Raw genomic sequence first — 22,422 nt, forward strand, 5'->3', positions numbered from 1 at the left:
TTCGAGATATGAGAGGACTGGAGGAAGTTTAAACCATTGAAAAAAAAGTACGACATTGAAATGTTAACAACATTTATTGCTCTATATGGTTAGTTTAATTTGGCAAGGGGACCATTTGTTTTAATTTTTTACTTAAGGGCAGCACGATCATTTGTGGTGTTAAAAATGGACTTTCTTAAGGCTGAAATTGCGAGAAAGAGGAAACAGCTCGAGCAGAGTAAAGTCGTTCCAGCGGTAAGAATCGTTATGGTATTTTGTGTTGCATCTGTTTCGTGAAAAATATTCTCCACTGCCTGTGAAAATGCATCTGTATGATCTGGTCTTCATTTTGGAAAAGTTTCCGTATGGCGCCACCACTTTTTCTTTTGAAATGAAATAATATAGTATCTAAATTACCTCAATGAGATATCCCTTTTTGTAAAAATGAGTGAAAAAATGGTGGCGCCATACGGAAAGTTATCCTTCATTTTTAATTTACAATATGATTGCTTGATAGATTAGATTACTGTGCTAATAGCCCCAGTATCTTGTGCGCTGTGGTTCGTGGACGTGGTTCCCAGATACTTGTCCATTGGATCAGGTATTTTTTCTTTCCAGGACGAACGTGTGCAGATAATTCTCCATGTTTGTCCTGGGAATAAATACGCGCACGGTCGGGGACAATCGGCATTTGTAATATAGTGCTTAGTGGTAAAAAGGAGTAGTTGGGGACTGAATTACAGTAAGAATTTATCATTTTTAACATATTTTGAGATTGCGGAGTGGATTTTCTGTCGCCCCCAAGGGCCCATGAGAGTTCAAAGGACACACATAGAGCCTAATTTTGGCGAGATAAAAAAAAGAAAAAAAGAGATTTGCATTGTCATTGACAAAATTAAAACTTTAAAAAAGAACCAGGACAAAAGCAGACTTGTTATAACTTATTGTCGTGAGAGATGTACGGTACATCTATGTATGAGGTTACAGGAGACGATAGGGAAACGAAACCGCATAGCTCTACTTCTAAGACTAGGAGTACCACTAGGACTCTAGGAGTACCACTTACCCTCCTTCGCTGTCTGGGAGGAGGGTTACGTTATCGCAACTACATGAAAATGTGCACGCTCATAATCATTAATATATATTTATAATTATAAATAAAACATCTCGATCAGAGCTTGCAATCGCTTGATTAAAACATTTGCATGATTTTTATTGTTGATGTGCATGTGGGGTGAGGGGTCTTCAGTCAAGGCGGTATTCATCGCTCACACACAGTGCCACTACCACTGAACAAGAATCAGCAGCAGCAAGAACAGCGCCATGCAGCGACACAAACAAGACTATTTTTCAGCCGCTAAAGTGAATCGAATCAACGTTCTTGTGGGAAAATATCACCACAAAGAGCTTCCACGTTTTCATGTTAATTTGCTCTGTGCAATATTTAGCCAATGTGAACTTCTTGCTTGCATCCCGAACTCATATATAGCACCCTCGCTGCAGAATGCTTTCCAAGTTCCCTTAATAATGGACGAAAAACAATTCAGATTTTCTCCTTTAACTGACTTGACAGTACATGTATTTGTTAAAAAAAAGTGTCAGTGAGACTCCCAGAAGTTCAACAATCGTGCCTGAGGATTTTTTTTTTTTAATGATCTGTGTGCCCTTCTTTTCTAGGAATCTGGACAGAAATTCTTTAAGCGTGGCGAGTTAATGGCAAAACAGGAAGAGCAGTACTGGAAAAAACATCAAAAGGTTTGCCACATCATTATTAAAATTAATATTTCAGTTGTTGGTATATTCTATAGGTTAAATTTGCATTGTGGATTAAGAATGTAATATAAGCAAGAAACCGGCTAGATACATCATTTTTAGTTGAGATTTAAAAGTTCCACCGGCCCGGGGCACTATTAGGATTGAGTTTTCAGTCCCTACTTGACTGCGTGGGTTTTCTCTGGAATAATTCTTTGGGGTTTTCCTCCGACATCTAGAATCAATATTTCTTCTTGTCTTCTCTCTTCTCATTTGGCACTAAAAAAGAGGGTTCTGTTGAGAACATAATATCAAAATCCCCAAAAGGTAACAGTACCAAATCCATCAAAATCAATCAGTTGAATATGCTTTTCTTTGATAATTTGGTAGACCACCAGATTGAAAGTTTGGTTGATTTTGATGAAGTTGGACTTTAGGACCAACATCCTGGTTGTTTTTCAAACCACCTAGGGAGATAGGGGGTTTAAGGAACTAGATGTTTGTATATATGCAGTGGTAACAAATATAACAACCCAGTGTTAGTAAATGAAGCACAGGTTTATATTATTACTTTTAATACTCTACTACATCATTTTTCTCTATCGGTTCTTAGGTTGAGGAAACCCCCTCTACCGAAACGAGGGAGGAGAAACGAAGGAGGAATGAGTCTACAGATTTGATGGATCCAAACCTGATGACTCTATCCAGACAAGAGGTTGGTTGAAAACACGGAATATGTTATTAGAATCAAGGCCCGGTCACACAGGCCCCGATAACGAGATCGAAAACGATAACAATAAAAATGCACGCCCTCGATTGGTTGAAATGCTCTACGCAGAATAAGCCCACGCTCATTCAACCAATCAAGGGTAAGCATTTTTATCGTTATCATTATTTTCAAAAACTTGACGACTATTGAAGCTGAAACTTCTACGGGTTAATCATACATCTTCATTCACAGTGAGTAGGGATTCATGACCTGGCTGTAAGAAGCAGCGTCCCAATTAGATTAAAAGGAAGGACTTGCAGTACTGCAGCTTTTGATAATACAAAACCTTTCTATGTGGTTATGGAAAAAGATATAAGTTTATAGCGCACAAAGTTTGAATTGTCAGAATGTGCATTCCAATTACGGATTATTCTTCCTGCTTGGACTTAACCGCTCCAGTTTGTTGGTAACAACACCTCTCACTTTCTATGCCGATTTGTTCTATGGCTTGATATTTTTTTAAGAATCTGGGAAATTTTACCATGATTTATAACAAAGCTTTTATTTTATTTTTTGTCTAGGTTATCAAAAGGTTACGAGAAAGGCAAGAGCCAATCCGAGTGTTTGGTGAGACTGACACAGAGACGTTCTTCAGACTCCGGCGCATCGAGATGCTGGCACCTGAGATCAATAAGGTCGGAGGTCAAATTATATTCACATGTTTTACGTCAATGTTTTGCCCGATGTGTGACAAAGCACTGTATGACTGCGTGGTTTTCCGTCCTGTAAACCCACAAAGCCTTGTAAATTCTATAGCAGATGCTTTAAATGCACACGTTGCCTTGGATTGGGCGCTTTTGGCTACAAAAGGCTATGAAACAAGTTTGGTTTGAGAGATAATTTAAAAATCATATAATGATTCACGCAAATATCCCTCTCGAAATTGGATAGTTTTCTTTTTATTCTGTGAACTAACATGGTCTGCAATTTTGTGGAGTCAAAACTTTGGTTCTTCATAATTCCATTGGAAGATGATTGAACCACAACACTTAGTTCGAACTTGGAGTCTCTCTTTAAAGGTTTGTACAAAATAATTATAAGTTGATTTGTTGTTTTTGTATCAGGGTCTTCGTAATGACTTCAAGGAGGCCATGGACAAAGTGGACCAACAGTACCTGGAGGAGATGGTCAAACTCCAGGGGGAGGACGTGCCAAACAGAGCCTACGACATCAAGTTTGAGGACGATGGGTCAACCATCGACGACATCATCGAGATGTCCTCTGGGATGGGTCAGGGAGATGATGAACTGGACAATAAAGTCATCGTTCGATACATCAAGGTGTTTGTCTTGTTTATTTTGTTGTTTGTATGTTTGTTTGTTTGTTTGTTTGGATGGTCTTCCCACAAAGGGAATCTCGACAAACTCCCTAAAAAGATATAAAATGCCAAGCTGGCAACAGCCAATTTCTCTCTTACAAACATTAGTTTGATGTCTGTGACTATGAATTACAACAATACTTATTCTAGTCATTGGTAAATCAGCAGTTTATAGCCTGGCTGGATTCGAACCCACTACTAGTGATTGCTTGCCTGCAGTCTAACCACTTGACCAAGGTGACCAATGTATTGAGACTGATACTTCGAAACGCAGTGTACCACCAAGAGCGTTGTCCTAAAAGTAAACATCTTTTGCAACTAGGCTTGATAGTCCTCTGAGGTTTATATTTTTCTGTTTTCTATTGCAGTTTCTGCTCAAGATGTGGGCACAAGAGCTCAACCGCAGAGAGGAACACATCAAGCGTAGCAACAAAGGCAAACTGGAGAGCGCCACCTACAGTCAGACAAAAGCGTACCTCCAACCACTTCTCAGAAAGCTCAACAAACAGGTCAGTTTTATTCACTCAATCTCCTCCTTGGGCCTTTCTGACCTGGTTTCCTCGATGGCACAGATTCAAAAACTTAGCTTCAAAATCGTCTGCGTGCTTGTTTTCATAAAGACACTGGACACTATTAGTAACTGTCAAAATCCAGTCTTCTCACTTGATGTATCTCAACATATGCATAAAATAACAAACCTGTGAAAATTTGAGCTCGATGGGTCGTCGGAGTTGCTAGATAACTATGAAGAAGAAAAAACACCCTTGTCACACAAAGTTGTGTGTGTTTAGATGGTTGATTTCGAGACCTCAAGTTCTAAACTTGACGTCTCGCAATTAAATTCGTGGAAAATTCTTTCTTTTCTCGAAAACTATGTCACTTCAGAGGGAGCCGTTTCTCACAATGTTTTATACTATCAACCTCTCCCCGTTATCAAGTGAGGTTTTCTGCTGATTATTATTTTGAGTAATTACCGATAGTGGCTACTGCCTTTAATCTTTGTTTTATTTTTATTTTTTGCAGACGTTGCCCCCAGATTTGCTGGACAGTCTGGTAACTATCGTCAAGTACATGCTGGATAGAGATTATGTCAAGGTTAGTAGTGTTTAATTTTTGTATTTTATCTTTTTATCCAACGACCAGTTTTTCTCTGACGCTTTAAAAAAATCCATGATCTAGCATTGGTAGTCATATCAGAAGGATTACCTCTGAAATACCGTCATCTTTGCCAAAATGAAAGCTGTTTTTTTTTCAAGATTATCTGCAGGACTTAAGTGGAATGGAAAGCAATAGTTATATTAGACTCCTTTATGACATGTTCCAAAGAGTGTATGTTGGAAGAAAAAAAAATTCAAAGACAATAAATGTGGTACTTTTCTCTAATTTTTTTTTAAATACTGCAGTATTCCTCTTTTATCACAAATTACTTGTAAAATAACAGAAGGAGGAGCAGATTTCTGCATGAAATCTTTGCAAAAATGAAATCTGGATTTTCCAAATTGATAAAACATTGGAATGGAACACATGGACTAGAAGATTGGAATGAATTTACCAGAATGTACTCTTACAAAATCAAATAATGTGCCAACCCTTCATGACGTGTGTCTTGAAAACTCAAAGAGAATTGGAACCAAAATACTTTTCAAAAAGAATAGTGATGTACCCTCCTCTATGATGTGTTTCCTCGATTGGCCGTTCACACCATCTCTTGTAATAACTTTCTTTCAAAAATTTGAGACGCACTTATTTAATTTTTTTTAAATATTCTTTACCCCGATGCAAATTCGACATTTATTATATCTTTGAAATACTGGCTGCCAAAACATAGGATCGGAACTGCCTCTAGCTACCGGGCCATCTCGGTAGTCTAGTTGGTAAGACACTGCTCTAGAATTGCAAGGGTCGTGGGTTCAAATCCCACCCGAGTAACATGCCTGCGATATTTTTTTCACAGGACTGAGGGGGAAGTACTGAATATACAGTGCTATACAGTGTTTGGGTAAAAAAAAATATATATAATATAATGTAATTTATTTTGTTGACAGGCAAGTGATACATATCTCCAGATGGCTATTGGCAATGCACCCTGGCCCATCGGCGTGACCATGGTGGGAATCCACGCTCGTACCGGTCGAGAAAAAATCTTCTCCAAGAATGTGGCTCGTATCCTTTGATATCTGATTGGCTGAACACAAAGATACCGACCATGAATGATTAGTCGAAACTATAGATTTTTCTAGCAGAAATTAACCTCTGTAGTTTTTGTTAAAACGTTTTGTTGAGTTGACCACCCATTTGAAACCATTCAACTGCTCAGGGTGTATAATGATAATATCAGTCTTATATAGCGCTACATCTACCAAACAAGGTACTCAAGGCGCTGAGTATATACAAACTTTCAGAAGATAGGTTATTGCAGTGGTGAATTGTGAGACCCAATTCTGTAGCACCTTATAAGGGTTCACAGGGTTATTACTATGCACAGAACTGTGTTACTGTGTGGATGTATTCACTACATGATATCATATTGCAGGCTGGTAAATTGCATATATCGTTCAAAATCAGTGGATGGTTGTGAATGGTCAGACAGTAAGAGGGTTGAGCTAGGTTAGCACTATAAATGTGTATTTCAGACATCATGGGAAAAGCAACTATGGCAGTTTAAAGCCATTGGACACTTTCGGAACAACAAAAATTAAAAAGTTCACATAAAAACTTACAGGGTTTACAGAAGGCAATGGTGAAAGACTTCTCTTGAAATATTCCATGACATGCTTTACTTTTTGAGAAACAAATTAAAATATTATCAATTCTCGATATCGAGAATTACGGATTTATTTTAAACACATGTCATGACTTGGCGAAATGTGCGGAAACAAGGGTGGGTTTTCCCGTTATTTTCTCCCGACTCCGGTGACTAATTGAGCCTAAATTTTCACAAGTTTGTTATTTTATATATAAGTTGTGATACATGAAGTGTGGGCCTTGGACAATACTGTTTATCGAAATGTCCAATGGCTTTAAGTAACTCAGCCGTGTGTATTTTTTAAGTAACGGCCTGAATTGTTTGATGTTTTCCTTAATGCAAATAACAACAGACGTGCTGAACGATGAAACACAAAGAAAGTTTATCCAGGTATGCATACAGTTAAAGAATAAATATATAAATAATCGGCTTGACATAAAAGTGGCATGTCGATGTTTGATTTCGAGACCTCAAATTCTAAATCTGAGGTCTCAAAATCAAATTGGTGGAAAATTAATTCTTTCACGAAATCTATGTCACTTCAGAGGGAGCCGTTTCTCACAACGTTTTATACTACCAACCTCTCCCCATTACTCATTACCAAGTAAGGTTTTATGCTAATAATTATTTTGAGTAATACCAATAGTGTCCACTGCCTTTAACCATCCTATGAAGATTTCTTCTGGGCAGATATCTGATGGTTTTGATGAGGATATTTTCTATGATTTTGATGGCATTTTGATCGTTGTTTCTTTCTCAACCTCCAGGCTTTAAAGAGACTGATGACTCAGTGTCAGAGACATTTCCCAACTGATCCTTCGAGGAGCGTCGAGTACGTCAAGAGTGACATCATCAAGCATTGAGAAACAGCGCCCTCTACCATTTTCAGGCTGGACATGAATAGACTGGTCTTTACAAACTCAATGGTTTTATTGGATAGACATATGCGATGAGGCATAACTACCAGACAGTACTATGGCATACTAGGTCAAAGGTTACGTCTTGCAGGAACAGCAGGATCTTAAGGCCGGTGTCTGGCATTATTCATAGCCCCTTTACAGATTGGCAGGAAGTGGTGATTATGATGCATTTTGGGGCAGTTTGCGAGTAAGCTTTGCACGTATGCTATGCATGACCAACATCCCGAACAACGCATCATATCCCAGACTGCATAGGTATTTCCTATTTGTAAAGGGGTCAATGCGCCTCAACAAAGTGACTAGAGCTATGAATTAATCCATATCTACCAGTCAACACCGTGTTGTTGTATAGATCTTGTTGTGCATGTGACATCATCAATTCACAGTACGTATAGACTCATTGTATTTCACACTCCCAAAAAGGAGGCTGATCATTGGACAATAGCTGTTCTCTGTGCGTAAAAATGTGCGCGTGAGCTCGACGTTCCTGTAGCGTTTCGCGTTATGCAAGGGGGAGCTATTGATTTCTTACACAATACAGAATGGCCTCCAAACAATGCATGTAATTTGGGGTGTCAACTCTCTTCTGTGCACGTTTGACATCCTGGAAATAACATCCAGGATAGGTACATGCAAGTACACTGAGCGTCTTGCAAGTACGCTGCACGTCTTGCAAGGGGTCTATTGAATCAAAGTGTAACTGTAACTTTAACCGGCGCTTAACACATGATGCAATGTTGACCCAATCACTCCCTTCAAATTGAATAAGATCCATTCCTAAATATGATTTTGGGACAGTTGCATTACTGGAGTACAAAGAAATAAGCTTAAAATTGTACAGTTTTGTTTTGTTTAACTCTTGATATTTATTAATACTGTACATCAATCGGTATACACTTCTTAAAAAGTCTTTTCAACGGTTGGGGGGGGGGATCTCTAAGACTGAGAGCAATAATCATGCCAAGCAAACAGTACAGTTGGAACCAGTCAAAAAACAATGCGCATCAAATTGTTTTTTTTGGTCGGTACCCCTTTTCTGTGAGCAGAATTGTTTTTAACAAATGTATTTGCTTTGCCAGTCTTAAATTGTAGACTTTATTTGTTACTAGGCAGCAGTAGGATTCACGACTGCATTGTTCTTGGAAATGTACAGACGCTCAAAACTCTGTCATCAATGGATAATTTTGTGGTATGTCAACCAAGGGTTTCAAAGTACCCTCAATAGTTCAATACACTTGACTATGGTAATTGTCAAAGACCAGTCCCCTCACTTGGTGTATCTCAACGTATGCATAAAATAACAAACCTGTGAAAATTTGAGCTCAATTGGTCGTCGAAGTTGCGAGATAAAAATGAAAGAAAAAACACCCTTGTCACACAAAGTTGTGTGCTTTCAGATGCTTGATTTTGAGACTTCAAATTCTAAATCTGATGCCTCAAAATCAAATTCGTGGAAATTTACTTCTCTCGAAAACTACGTTACTTCAGAGGGAGCCAGTTCTCAGAATGTTTTATACTATCAACAGCTCCCCATTACTCGTTACCAAGTAAGGTTTTATGCTAATAATTATTTTGAGTAATTACCAATAGCGTCCACAATCAAATGGTTCCATAAAGCAAAGCCCTTCAGATACACTGAGTTTTGTGAAATTTAGCCTTGGAAATTTGGTCTCATGAAGTCATTTTGTATATTTGTATATAATGTAAAAATTAAAAATTTTAGATATTGTAGTTGCCCTTGTAATGGTGGTTAACAAATTTAGGTTTTCTGATTAAAAATCTAAACAAATCACATCACTGAATTGAGTTCAAAGAATCGGTTGTTTTATTCACTGAATCGTCGCTGGTCCCACAAAAAGTTAGCTATCTGTAAAAAAATCACACATTTAACAAATATGCTTCGGACGAATTATTAACAATAACGTAATCATTACTAGGTAAGTATTTTCAGCCACATTCAGGAACGTTTATTGACAGCTGTGAGGCAACTAACTTGTACGCCTACTCCCCAGAGGGGCTTTGAGTGACCAGCTGAGTAGGGACCTATTTCCCGAGGCCGAAGCCAAAGGCCAAGGGATAAAGGTCCCTCTTCTGATCACTCACAGGCTGGAGGGGGAATAGACGTACACTAGTTACCGAATTATGCCAGTAAATATGTGTTTTATAACACACCTCGGTCGTATTTTCACGTGGTGAACTATTGTAATATACATTGGTTTTTACGCAGCGCTTAGCGGGCAAAACATTTTATATTTGTTTGCATGACGTGACGTATTCGAATAGCATGTAACTTCTCATTCAAATAATTGCAAGAGTAAAATGCATAATGACGTTTCTGTACGAATGCAGAAGTTGACCTAATTTGAGTCTATAAAAAATACAATAAAAAAAACAGCAGTTTGATGTTCAATGTTGACTTCGGGTCTGATAAGTATCGAAAGATACTTTCTTATTTTGGTTTTGATTAAGGTCTCTTTAAAACATTTTCGATACAGTAAAAGATTTTAGTATCAAGCCCTGAGACTAGTATACTTTCAACAGCTAAGGTCCTTCTCACTAAGTAAGTTGTTTTTAACTTAAGGCCATTATTTTTTGGAGTATTCACTTGCTCTTCCTTTAAATTACAGGTAGAACTTTGAATGAAGTGAACTAGTGAACCGTTTATTTTAAAATTATAAAACTTCTTGCTGTTAAATTGATTTTTTCTTAACCTTAAAGGAACACGTTGCCTTGGATCGGACGAGTTGGTCAAAACAAAAGCGTTTGTAACCGTTTTTTATAAAATGCATGTGGTTGGAAAGATGTTTTAAAAGTAGAATACAATGATCCACACAAGTTTGCCTCGAAATTGCGTGGTTTTCCTTCTACTGTGCGAACTAACATGGTCGGCCATTTATGGGAGTCAAAATTTTGACCCCCATAAATGGCCGACGTGTTAGTCGACGAGGTAAAAGGAAAACCACGCAATTTTGAGGCATGTTTGTGTGGATCATTGTATTCTACTTTTACAACATCTTTCTACCCATGTGCATTTTATAACAAACGGTTACAAACGCTTTTCAAAGACCAACTCGACCGATCCAAGGCAACGTGTTCCTTTAAGTTAGGTCTTAAAGTGTTTTTTTTTCCAAGTGAGACTACTTGGTTGTTTTTCTGTCTCTTTTGCTTCGTCTTAATGTCTCACTGTCTCCAAATGAGCTGCCACTGTCACTGGCATTACTGCCACCATCTTGCTGCTTGCGTTTACGTCGCCTCTTATGCACAACCACAGCCTGTGGACTGTTAGAAATACAAACATTTAGATAAGGTTTTTTGTGGCAAAATACTAGATTTCTAAATAATTGTTCTAATTCTAATAAGTTTTCTGGGGTCTTGGTTTAAGGTATTACAGTATAAAGGACGGGTAGAGCTAACAAAACATTCTTATACAGTGTGTTAAGGGGTGGGGGTATACACTAAACATTTAGTTGTTGACATCTCTACAAATAATCAAACCCTCAAAATTACATACTGTTGGAAAGAGTCGGAAATTCTCTTTAAATTCTTACACAAAATTGATAACGTTGCAAATTCATGTCAATAGTGCAATGCATGAAACTAGTAGGAACATTCTCTCAGATTATTAAATTAACACAATAATTATTATTTGTTAACTTGATCGTACCTTTCTGGAATACAGAGTGGATCTTGCATATCTTGCGCAGGATCAGTTCTTGAGCTGAGTCTTTCACTGCAGTTCTGGGAAGAGCAAAATGAAGTCAAGAACATGCTTTTTAAGTTATTACTCTTGTTCCTAATTTACATTTTACAAATGAGCTATTATAAAACCACTGACTGCTCTATTTAGTATTAAGTTTTATATACATGATGTAGCGCCTTTTCACTCAAAGCGCTTCAAATTATTACCCCTGGTCACTGGGCCTTAAATCATTCCTTAAACCATCTCAGCTCCCTGGGGAGTAATACTCTTCTCGGCTAAATCAATCACAAGACCCATCTCTGCCCTCACAGGTACCCATTTACCACTGGGTGGAGAGAAGCAATTATAGTTCAGTCTCTTGCTCAGGAACACAAGTGTCAAGACTCACAGTCTGCTGAACAGAATCAGCAGAGCTTGAATTCAGTGCTCTTATCCGCTTGACCAGGACAACCCCACAACAACCACGACACCCAACAACAACCATGTGTTCTGAAAAAACCCTAGTGTAATCTACAAGCTGGGGTCACAGTTAGATTAGAATTAAGTTTAAGATTAGGAAAATACACTTTAAAGGAACAAGGGTGATAGGAATGTCTTAACCATAAAACCTACCTCTGATGGGGTTCCTAGTTGCTGGGTGGTATCCTCCAGCCCATCCCTTGATGCCACACTGGGCGAGGACGGAGCGAGGACTTCATCTCCTGATTCCTGAACATCCAACCCAGATAAAGCAGCCAATAAACCTGTAGCAACACCATAAAATACAGGGATTAGTTCATGATAAGCTTCCAGGGAGAACAGTTTATTTATAACTGATGGTGCTACCCTAGTTAAAAACAAATAAATTAGATTAGGCCGAGATGTTAATTCTCTTGCACTAAAATGTTATTTGGGCTCATTAATACTAAATTACTACATGGACCAATGATTAAAAAGTAAAATGGTTAAACAATAATAAATGAACACTTACGTTCCATTACTGAAATTATGGTTAAGACTTTGAAATGCCAAGTACTTCTTCAATTTTTAAAAGGTCATTAATAGTTCATGCCTAGTTGTAATTCTACAAAATAAAATTGCAAGTGTTGAAAGATTTAGACAGCCAGATAGGTGTAGGGTACTTCTACTTGGTCAATCCACTGAGTTTTAATCGTTTTCATTTCATCAAGAGCAAAGAACCTGGCACTAAAAACTAATCAAAAGCTTGACTGTATTCAAATCGTTTGGGAATGACTAGGATAACAATAATCCTACCTGGCTTAAGCTTCTGACTCCTCTCTGATAACTCCAGGTCCGATTCTTGGCTGACGCCCTCTTGGATCTCCTGCTCCCGGCTCCTCCCGTCCGACACCAACTTCCCCAATCTCTTTCTCTTTTTCTTCCCATCTTTACGTTTTGACACAGATGGTGAACCTAGATCCATGATTCTGTCCTCGTCAGTATTATCCTCTTCAATAAGAACAACATCATCTTTATCATTGGTATCCTCCTTGGGATTTAAATCCGAGCAGGGAGTATCCTCTTTGGTGTTTGCCACGTCTTGGGAAGCATCTTGGGAAGCGTTATCTTGGGGTAATGACGATAGCGTCTCTGTACCCACAGTGTCTTGAGAGGAATCCTGACTGGACTGAGACGCAGATTTCTGACTTTTGGTCTTGGATTTTTTCATCCTCTCCCTCGTCTGAGCGATGAGTTTGCCAAACTGATTCTTATGAGCTGTCACTGGAGGCAGAAGAATAAGAAATTGGAAACGAAAGAAATTTGAGATTTTCCTAGATACTTTTCTTTATGATTAGCAGGTGATGAATTTCCTGCGAAAAAGTCTAAAACTAGGATTCAAATTTTACAATGTATGTTAAGTTGACTGCCAAGAGCATGTGCGTCACGACCGTGAATCTTTCTGGAAATAGTTCATACTATCAATAATAATAATAATAATAATAATATCAAAGTCTTAAGTGCACATATCTACTATACTAACAAGGTACTCAAGACACTTAGTATACACACTTATACAGAAAGATAGGTTATTGCAGTGATTCAAATTTCAATTCACTTTATTATCCACGATGGGAAATTCATTTCGGCCTTTTATACAACAAATTTACAAAATTTACATAAATTATTATCTACCATAAAACATTAAAAACACTTCAAGCCACAAAAGAGACCCATTTATTAAGCACCTTATAAGGGTTTACAATAATAATAATAATAATAATAATAATAATAATAATAATAATAATAATAATAATAATAATAATAATAATAATAATAATAATAATAATAATAATAATAATAATAATAATAATAATAATAATAATAATAATAATAATAATAATAATATCAAAGTCTTATACAGCGCACGTATCTACCAAACAAGGTACTCAAGGCGCCGAGTATAAATACAAACTTTCAGAAAGATAGGTTATTGCAGTGGTGGATTCTGAGACCCAATTATTAAGCACCTTATAAGGGTTTACAAGGTGCTACGGCGCATTTAGCAGTTACAGCCAGAAACATCAGGGGAAACCCCTTCTTCTTTTTATAAGTGCACTGGGTTCTTTTACATGCATCGCACAGCACATGGGACCAACGGCTTTACGTCCCATCCGAAGGACGAAACAATGGTTAAGTGTCTTGCTTAAGGACACCAGTGTCACGGCTGGGGATTCGAACCTACAACGGTTGCGGTGCTTCTCTTAAAGGAAGTTTTTATGGTCATTAGGTTTTTTTTTTTTTTGGTTTTTTTTAAGTATTTAGCAATCTACGACCCTACCTTCAAGGTTAAACAGCTATAAAGAATTACTGACAATACATTTCTCAATTGACATTTTTAGCATCCTGTGGAATTTTGGTTGTGAAGCAAGAAGAAGAAAAAACAAGCAAAAATCTTACTGTATTCTTTTTGAGACGTTTGTAACTCTTCTTCAGTAAGACCATCCTTGATCTTGAGTTTCTGTTAAATGAAACAAAGAAGTAAACTTAAACTTGACATAAACTTCCAACTGCAGTTTGTCAAAACAATTCAAAAATATCGGCACAGAAAAACCTTGGTACAGCCCAATTTCATGCCTCCGAGTTATGTGCTCTACTAGGCGCTACAAGCGCAGAAATCCACCCATGGAATTGGACCGTGATCAGCTGAAACTTACAAGAAATATTTTTTATGAGTTACTAATTGTAATTTTATCTTTCTGATCTTGAAACCAAGGAACATCAAAAGCGACTAGCACCATGACTTGTAGTCCTAAAGATATGTAGAGAGAAGATGATAAAGAAATTTCAGTAATAGACTGTTTAATCTGACTCATTCTAAAAACAGCAAGATATAAGATGGACAATTTCATCACCCAAACAACCACCACCAACAACCTTCCTATCCCCCCCACCCCCCCCCCCCCCCCCCCCTGATGGGAACAATACTCACATGTACAAGTACTTCCTTCCGCTCTTTGGGCTGGCATTTTAATTGTTCAAGGCGCTCAACTTCTTTGGCAATTTCCAACCCTAAAATAGTGTGACAAGGAAGCAATTTTGAATGTCATTAGCATTGAAAACCCTTTGGTTTGAAGCTAACAGTAGCTTTCAATAGTACACAGCATTTTGATAATTTTTTTTAATTTGAAGTTATGTGGTTATGTATAAGCTTGGGCGATATCCTGATATTATCGAATATCGCGATACTAATTTGGAAACGATTTCGATATCGGATCGATTTGGTTTTAATCGAAATATCGATATGTTGCGATATATCGCGATATATCGCGAAATCGATTAAGTATCACAATATCGCGATGTATTTCCTAGCTGAGACATCTTGCACCCCATAGGTTTGGAGTAAAACCAGAAGAATAGGTCATTAGAACACCTCTCTTATGCTATGACTGTCTCTTCTACAACTTTCACTGGGAGTTTGAAGACTGAAGATGTCAAATTTAATTGATCGCGATTATATCGAATATCGCGATATATTGTCGGCGATATATCGTGAATAAAATAAACCGATATCGCCCAAGTTTAGTTATGTAAAAATATATAAGTTTACATGCCCCCAAATTTGAAAAGGACTCACCAGATTTGGGGTTTGATGAGTCACACTGTGCGTTATACATCAATATGAACTCATCCAGCCTCTTAACGAGGTCCTGAACATCAAGAACACAAACAAAAATTTAATTGCCACAATGGAAACTGACTCAGTAAAACGTGTAAATATTTTTGTTGTTGAACAAAGAAATAATGACACGGGTGTTTACTTTGGAAGCGGTATTCAGGGAATATACAAACTTATATTTTGAATATCACGTGTTATACAATAAATCGACCTGGTAAATTTGAAAAAAAAAAAAAATGGTTTTGAATCTGCCACCTCCAGATTAACGTACAGGTGCTCTGGAAAATTCTTTTTAACATCAACATTTTCCAGTTTGGTTGAAGAAATAAACTTGGTTTTGAATAAATGGACAGTAACTTAAAGCCATTGGACACTTTCGGTAAACAGTATTGTCCAAGGCCCACACTTTGTGTATCACAACTGATATAAAAAATAACACACCTGTGAAAATTTAGGCTCAATCGATCATCGGAGTCGGGAGAAAATAACGGGGGAAACTCACCCTTGTTTCCGCACGTTTCGCCGTGTCATGACATGTGTTTAAAATAAATCCGTAATTCTCGACAACGAGAATTGATAATTGTTTTAACGTTTTCTCAAAAAGTAAAGCATTTCATGGAATAATATTTCAAGAGAAGTCATTCACCATTACCTTCTGTAAACCCTGTAAGTTGTTTGTGAATCTGTGAACTTTTATTTTTTGTTCTGTGCCGAAAGTGTCCAATGGCTTTAAAGAGCAGGGAGAATTCGTTACAAAGGTGTTAGGGAGCCTTTGGTACTCACATAGCGTTTCCCTTTTGTTGATAAATTGTTCTCTTTGAGTTTCTTCCGGATGTCTTTTTCGGGCACAAGTTTCCATAGCATCGGCGGGATGGGTTTCCTTTTTGGGGTTCTGAAAAAAATAAAGCGATAAAGGATGAGAAATAATGTAAAAGACGATCCATAAAACTTTGTTTGAAAAAAAAACTGACAAATGACAGGTCCTTAAAGGTAAGACTACCCTCCCTACCTGGTTTTTGGTTGCTCAGTCCGATTCAAGCATGCGTCTAGATGAGTATTAATATACTTGGCAGTGACGGGGACTCCACACACTGGGCAGACAGCTACAGAAAGAGATGGAACAATAAAACATCTCAAAGGGGATTTAAAGCCATTATACACTTTCGGAACAGACAAAAAAATAAAAGTTCACAGATTTACAAATAACTTACAGGGTTTACAGAAGGTAATGGTGAAAGACTTCTCTTGAAATATTATTCCTTGAAATGCTTTACTTTTTGAGAAAACATAAAAACAATATAAATTCTCGATAACGAGAATTATGGATTTATTTTAAATGCAGGTCATGACACAGCGAAACGTGCGGAAACAAGGGTGGGTTTTCCCGTTGTTTTCTCCCAACTTCGATGACCAATTGAGCCTTAATTTTCACAGGTTTGTTATTTTATATATAATTAGTGATACACGAAGTGTGGACCTTGGACAATACTGTTTACCGAAAGTGTCCAATGGCTGTAAGGCCCGTCACACAGGCCCCGATGACAAGAACGAAAATGAGAACAATAAAAATGCACGCCCTCGATTGGTTGAATAAGCGTGGGATAATTCTGCGAAGAGCAATTCAACCAATCGAGGGCGTGCGTTTTTATCATTCTCATTTTTTGTTCTTGTCATCGGGCCTGTGGGGCCTGAAGTCATTTGAGTGTGGGTTCAAATCCCAGTCATCACTTGTGTCCTTGAGCAAGATGCTTTACTATAATTGCTTCTCTTTACCAAGGTTGATTTTGAGTTTGAAAAGCCTTCTGAGCACCATGACAGCCTAGGGCTGTATGCTCCCCAGGAAGGCATGAGATTTGACCAAATGACCAGGAGTCAATTTCACGAAGAACTTAGGACTAGTCCTAACTTAGGATTAGTCCTAGGAGCTATTAAAAACTTAAGGCTAGTCCTAAGTAAGGTAACTCGTCCTAACTCGAGATACAAGTAAGATAAGATAAGATAAGATAAGAACTTTATTATCCCACACTCGGGAAATTAAAACTGGCCTTGATTTAACAGTACAGACAAAAACACTGAAAATTGTATAACAATACACAGACAGATAAAAATATTAATTAAGAATATCAGGTATAAAAATATGTTTCTTGCATGGATTAAAAAGTATGCACAGCAATATTTATATACAAGGTAAAATGTACACAAGAGAGGTCCCAAGTAGTCCCAACTCTTTGTGAAATTCACCCCTGGGCACTAATGTAAAGTGCATTGGTACCTTCTTGTAAAACTTGGACCAGCCTCCCAATTAAACTCAAACAAGCAGATGCTTATTCTCAATTATAAAACATGTTTTTGGGGGAAACCATAGCTTCGACCTTTTAGTTCTGTTTGTCTACAGCAGAGTTCTTGATTTTGCGCCAGGAGTGTCATGCTTGACAGACATGGGTAGCAACTTGGGTGTGATCTCTAGCTACACTGCAGTTAACAGTTGTATGGCATTTGACTGGCATCCCGGGAGACCACCAACATAGAGCTAGATAGCTTAGTTGGTAGAGCGCCGGCAAGTTAATCCGAAGGTTGATGATTCTACTCCACTCTAGTAAATTTTTCTTTGTTCAACCCAAAATTATTGTTTTTTATGCAATTTGGACCCTTCAGGGCCACCATATCATTTACATACCTTTATCTCGGCTACCCCCTGGCGTCAATTGACCCGTGGCTGGACTGCTACTCGTAGACGCCACTGACTGCTCCATCTCCTCCGCACTGTCTTCGTCCACTGCCCCGGCAAAGTCCCCTCCGGCCAGCGGTGAATCAATCACCTTCCAATTCGGCTGGTTTCCCGGAGTACCTGGTGGTTTCCTCTTCGGGCTTACGCTTTCTTCGTTCGATCGGTTCAAGTCGTCCGAGGAGATTGAAGACTTGATTTTTTCTTTGGTGATGGCGGGTGCGAAGATTCGGGAAGATTTCATAGCAGTGAAATGGCTCGTTAGAGTTGTTGATGACTTGGGGGTTGGTTTGTCCTCAAATGCCTTCCATAAAAGAATAAAAAACACAGTCACAAAATAACAAACCACAGGTGTGGTGGCATAAAAAGCAAAGTGTGGGATTGAAAATATAACGTAACATCCCAACCCTAAAATCAGATGATACTGAATGGTCAATAAGTAAGAAAGGGTTAGTTATGCACTGTATCTCATATTGGAGGCAAGCACAGTTTATCTACCAATCAAAACCACAGTAGGATGATATAAATGGTTACAGAGTAGGAGGGTTAATTTTATTACGAAATAATTATTTTACCTGATCATCTGATGATACATCTTCATCAGGTGGTTTTGAGTTCTGTTCCTTTTTACACATCTTTAGAATGTAAGGCCTGAATGGGAACCAAAAAAAATCCGACATTATTTCTGAAGCGTGTGGATTCTGTAGAAAAACTGGGAACAAATATTCCTTAGTTTAAAGCCCGGTTCATACTTTCTGCGAATGCAAGTATGAACCGGGCTTTATACCACTTCAAAGGCAAAGAACCGTCTGATTGTTTAAATGGTATGTAAATGTAGATTAATTATACAATCAAACTAACCTGTGTGTTTTTTGTATGCTTGTATTTTGAGGTAAGGGTTTGGTGTGGGGATAGGGCGTGGGGTAGGGCTTGGGTGTGAGGGTAATATTGGATTTGGGTGAGGGTTGGTGTGGGGTAGGGGATGGGTGTAGGTAAGGGCAACATGACTCAGAGGTCAGAGTAAGGCCGTATCCGAATTGGCGGCTACGGCTACGGCTGGATCGCACCGTCATCATGCATTGAATTATAGGACGCCTTAGCAACACTGCTAGCAACGGTCGAAGCCGCAGCTGTAGCCACCAATTCGGACATAGCCTTGCTCAAGGCAGTCGAATTATTCACTCCGAAAAAAGACCGCCACTGTATAAAAACCCACCCGTATTCACTGTGCGTAAAACCCACCCGTATTCACTGTGCGTAACATCGCACGACACGATGCCCCCGTACACTATCCGCATGTGGAGGCCGTCAGGCCGACAGCCTTGTAGGGTCTGTGTTGAAGCCACTGACCTCATTACTATAATAAGCGAAGAGTTCCCACGGTCAGCTCATTACCATAATGCCCGCAAAAGATGAGACATGTCTACATCATCACACACCACCACCACGGACGCTCAGCGAACATGATAGGCGTGTGTGATTTGACGTCAAAATGAATAATTCATTTGCCTCACACCCTGTGTTGTCTGATAGGTCTGACGAACGATATACATATTCATGAGCTGCATACTAGCATATCCTAGAGCCCCCCCAATTTCGTCCACTATTGGAATTTTTTCAATACAACACATTAAAACGGGAAGATACAGACCCGGGAAGATACAGACCCGACAAGGCCTGACGGCCTCCGCATGCGGTTGGTGGTGTACGAGTGCGATGACTTGTGTGAACAGTATTCGTGCGATGTGACAGTGTGTATACGGGTGGGTCATTCGGTGTGATCGCACACACCATGCACAGGGTATACGGCGGGTGGGTTTACAGCTGCGTCTTTTCGGAGCGAATAATGCGACTGCCTTGAGCAAGGCTAATTCGGACCCGGCCTAAGTATGTGAGGTTTGGAAACTACTGCAATAAGATCATACGGCTCTGCACGTCCATTTGATTCACAACCATTGTGATAACCTCTACTGTCATTCATTCATGATCCAAACTAACCATAGGCCCATTTCCAAACCACAGCTTCGGCTATGGACTCGGCTTGAGGCTCCATTCTCTCGTCTGAAGCCCTGAGCATGTATACACAAAGCACGCACATTGTCAAATCAACCGGGGGGGCCAGGCTAGCCTGAGCCGAACCCAAAGCCGAAGCCGTCGTTTGGAAAAGGGCCACAGAGAGGTTTTATCATTTTTGCTATTTACCTGATGGCAACAAATGTTCGGACTAGTTCATCCAGAGTTCTGTTGTTACAAAGCTGAGCGGTGCTGACTTCAACGTTACAAGATGGACATTGGCGCTTGTACTTCAAGTACCGTCGGATACACAGCGAGCAGTCTGGGAGTTTAAAATCAAAAACAAAGTCAAAGTTTATTAGTGAAATAATGAGGATTGAGGTTTATGCATTTACTTTTTTTTTTCTTTTTTTTCTTTCTAGGGCTGAATCAGGGTTACCCCCTTTGCCCCTTACAGTCCATACGGACGTAGGCTTGGGTATCATCAATCCGAAGCCTGGTCGGTAGAGCAGAATGCACTACCTCCCCAATTTTACGTGTCACGACCGGTCTTGAACCACACTCTGCTGATCAAACACCAGAGCTTGAATCCGGTGCTCTTAACCACTCGGCCATGACATGCCACTTGTTATTATACTTGTATTGTACCAAGATACAGCACATGATGTGCTTTACTCTGCTCTGGATTTTCTACTTACAGTTATGAGAACAGGCTGGAATTATCATAGCTATATTGAGATACTCGAAGCAAATGGAACATCGAAGCAGATTGTCGATTGTCTGAAAAAGAAGAACAATTTTACTTAACTAGAAATCTGATGACCGATGGTCTTACAAGACATGGCAGTGACTGTAATGATAGTGGTATCACACTTTAACTTCCAAGTTGGCTCATAATTCCTAAATTTGTTCTCGTTACAGATTGATTCTGGCCGCAGCATTTTACTACTACTCTACAGGAGGCAATAGAACTTAAGACAGAAGAAGGAGACAGAAAAAGGAGCTACAAGCTAATCTATAAGATTAACGATTGCCCCAGGTCAGTCACCAGAACCACCGCCTCCTCTTGTGATGTGTAATGGTGTCAGTGGATTCAATTCATGTCATCTCGGTCAGTCGTCAACTTGGTCGGAAAAATTAAATATAAAGCATTGTTGAGGAGAAAGTGGCAGGACATTGGCTGTATCTCATAAATTAATAATTTAATCACATTTAAAAAAGAAAAGATCTGGGGTGGATTTCACAAAGAGTTAAGACAAAGTTTTATCTCGAGTTAGGACTAGTCCCAACAGTTTATGAAATCGACCCCTGGGGTGGTCCGGTTAATTTATTGATAAAACAAAGTGAAACAAAATGGTAGAAATTTAAAATTCCTTTGCAGTTTTTGTAAGACTCTTTTTTTTTTTGCACTTGCAGTTTGTGAAGATGTTTCTTTTTGATTTCTGTAAACAACAATTTTTACCATTAGAACACAGTAATGGGTAAAACTAAACAATAAACAATACTTTGTTGAAAATATATATAAAGTAAAATTACATGTTAGTTTTACAATACTAAATTATAACGAATTAAAGAACACCTTCGTGAATGTGTTTTTAAATTTTAGGGAAACTTATTATATGAAGCAAGTTAATTGAGTAAAGTTCACCATGTTTATACACACTCGACCAAGCCGACTTCGGATCAAGTTTACTCTGACCAAAGTTGACCCTAAATAAAGCAGTGAACCAGTATGACACTGGAAAAGTTTCCGTAAGCTAGGCGCCACCACTTTTTCATTCGATATGAAATAATATAGGCCTAGTGTCCAATTTACCTCAATGATTGAGATGTCCCTTTTTGTAAAAATTTAAAATGAGTGAAAAGTGGTGGTGCTATACGGAAAGTTATCCATCCATGAATGACACTACCTGAATGACACTTTATACCAATAATAACTGAACACAAACAATGACTATTTTAGTATAGGAATGTTTAGACTAGCTAGCTAGACTGAGAGAAAGCTTTACTTCCGAACTTGTGGATCCTGCTGAGTACAAACCAACGTAAACGTGATTCTCCACTCTGCTGACACCTCCAGTCTACCACTACCAGTCTGCGCCCTGGTGGTGCAGTTTTCGCAATTCTTGCAGCAAGCAAACCAATAATTATTATCTGTCATTTACTGAACGAACTGTAAGTAAAACTAAAATCGTAGCTTACCCGAAGATCAGGCATTGACCCTGGCCAGTCAGTCGGATCTGTCAGTGCCATTTTAAACCAAATTCCTCTGATTAAACTTTACCAAAAGTAAGTTAAATCATGTGAACTTTGGTTTCTGAAAGAAAACATGAACATTACCCTTTGAGCGCGCGTAACTTTTTGTGTTCAATTATAGCGCCCT

General features: G+C 38.6%; 2 protein-coding genes across 2 annotated transcripts; one reads left to right on the plus strand and one right to left on the minus strand.

Annotated features, from left to right (window-relative positions):
* Positions 1–25: 25 nt before the first annotated feature.
* Positions 26–9,516, plus strand: LOC139954249 (pre-mRNA-splicing factor 18-like). The gene is made up of 10 exons (XM_071953968.1): positions 26–234; positions 1,657–1,734; positions 2,345–2,446; positions 3,022–3,135; positions 3,565–3,780; positions 4,187–4,327; positions 4,842–4,913; positions 5,864–5,981; positions 6,917–6,954; positions 7,332–9,516. The coding sequence occupies exons 1-10, from the start codon at positions 166–168 to the stop codon at positions 7,425–7,427; spliced, it is 1,044 nt and encodes a 347-aa protein (XP_071810069.1). The 5' UTR covers positions 26–165; the 3' UTR covers positions 7,428–9,516.
* Positions 9,336–22,397, minus strand: LOC139954248 (E3 ubiquitin-protein ligase RAD18-like). The gene is made up of 14 exons (XM_071953967.1): positions 22,242–22,397; positions 20,738–20,819; positions 20,229–20,361; positions 18,602–18,677; positions 17,979–18,330; positions 16,311–16,404; positions 16,085–16,193; positions 15,260–15,332; positions 14,615–14,694; positions 14,083–14,143; positions 12,439–12,906; positions 11,797–11,927; positions 11,149–11,222; positions 9,336–10,763 (listed from the first exon to the last, which is right to left on the minus strand). The coding sequence occupies exons 1-14, from the start codon at positions 22,290–22,292 to the stop codon at positions 10,622–10,624; spliced, it is 1,926 nt and encodes a 641-aa protein (XP_071810068.1). The 5' UTR covers positions 22,293–22,397; the 3' UTR covers positions 9,336–10,621.
* Between the last annotated feature and the right edge of the window lie 25 nt (positions 22,398–22,422).

Source organism: Asterias amurensis, chromosome 2 (assembly GCF_032118995.1).
Source record: "Asterias amurensis chromosome 2, ASM3211899v1".
NCBI lineage: Eukaryota > Metazoa > Echinodermata > Asteroidea > Forcipulatida > Asteriidae > Asterias > Asterias amurensis.

Excerpts from the sequence above, each read along its gene's own strand:
- LOC139954248 (XM_071953967.1), bottom strand. The coding sequence starts at position 22,292 with ATGGCACTGACAGATCCGACTGACTGGCCAGGGTCAATGCCTGATCTT. Across the intron at positions 12,907-14,082 it reads AACGTCTCAAAAAGAATACA|TGACAGCTCATAAGAATCAG; the intron begins GTAAGATTTTTG and ends TTCTGCCTCCAG. Across the intron at positions 11,928-12,438 it reads GAGTCAGAAGCTTAAGCCAG|GTTTATTGGCTGCTTTATCT; the intron begins GTAGGATTATTG and ends GTGTTGCTACAG.
- LOC139954249 (XM_071953968.1), top strand. The coding sequence starts at position 166 with ATGGACTTTCTTAAGGCTGAAATTGCGAGAAAGAGGAAACAGCTCGAG. Across the intron at positions 235-1,656 it reads AGAGTAAAGTCGTTCCAGCG|GAATCTGGACAGAAATTCTT; the intron begins GTAAGAATCGTT and ends CTTCTTTTCTAG. Across the intron at positions 3,136-3,564 it reads TGGCACCTGAGATCAATAAG|GGTCTTCGTAATGACTTCAA; the intron begins GTCGGAGGTCAA and ends TTTTTGTATCAG.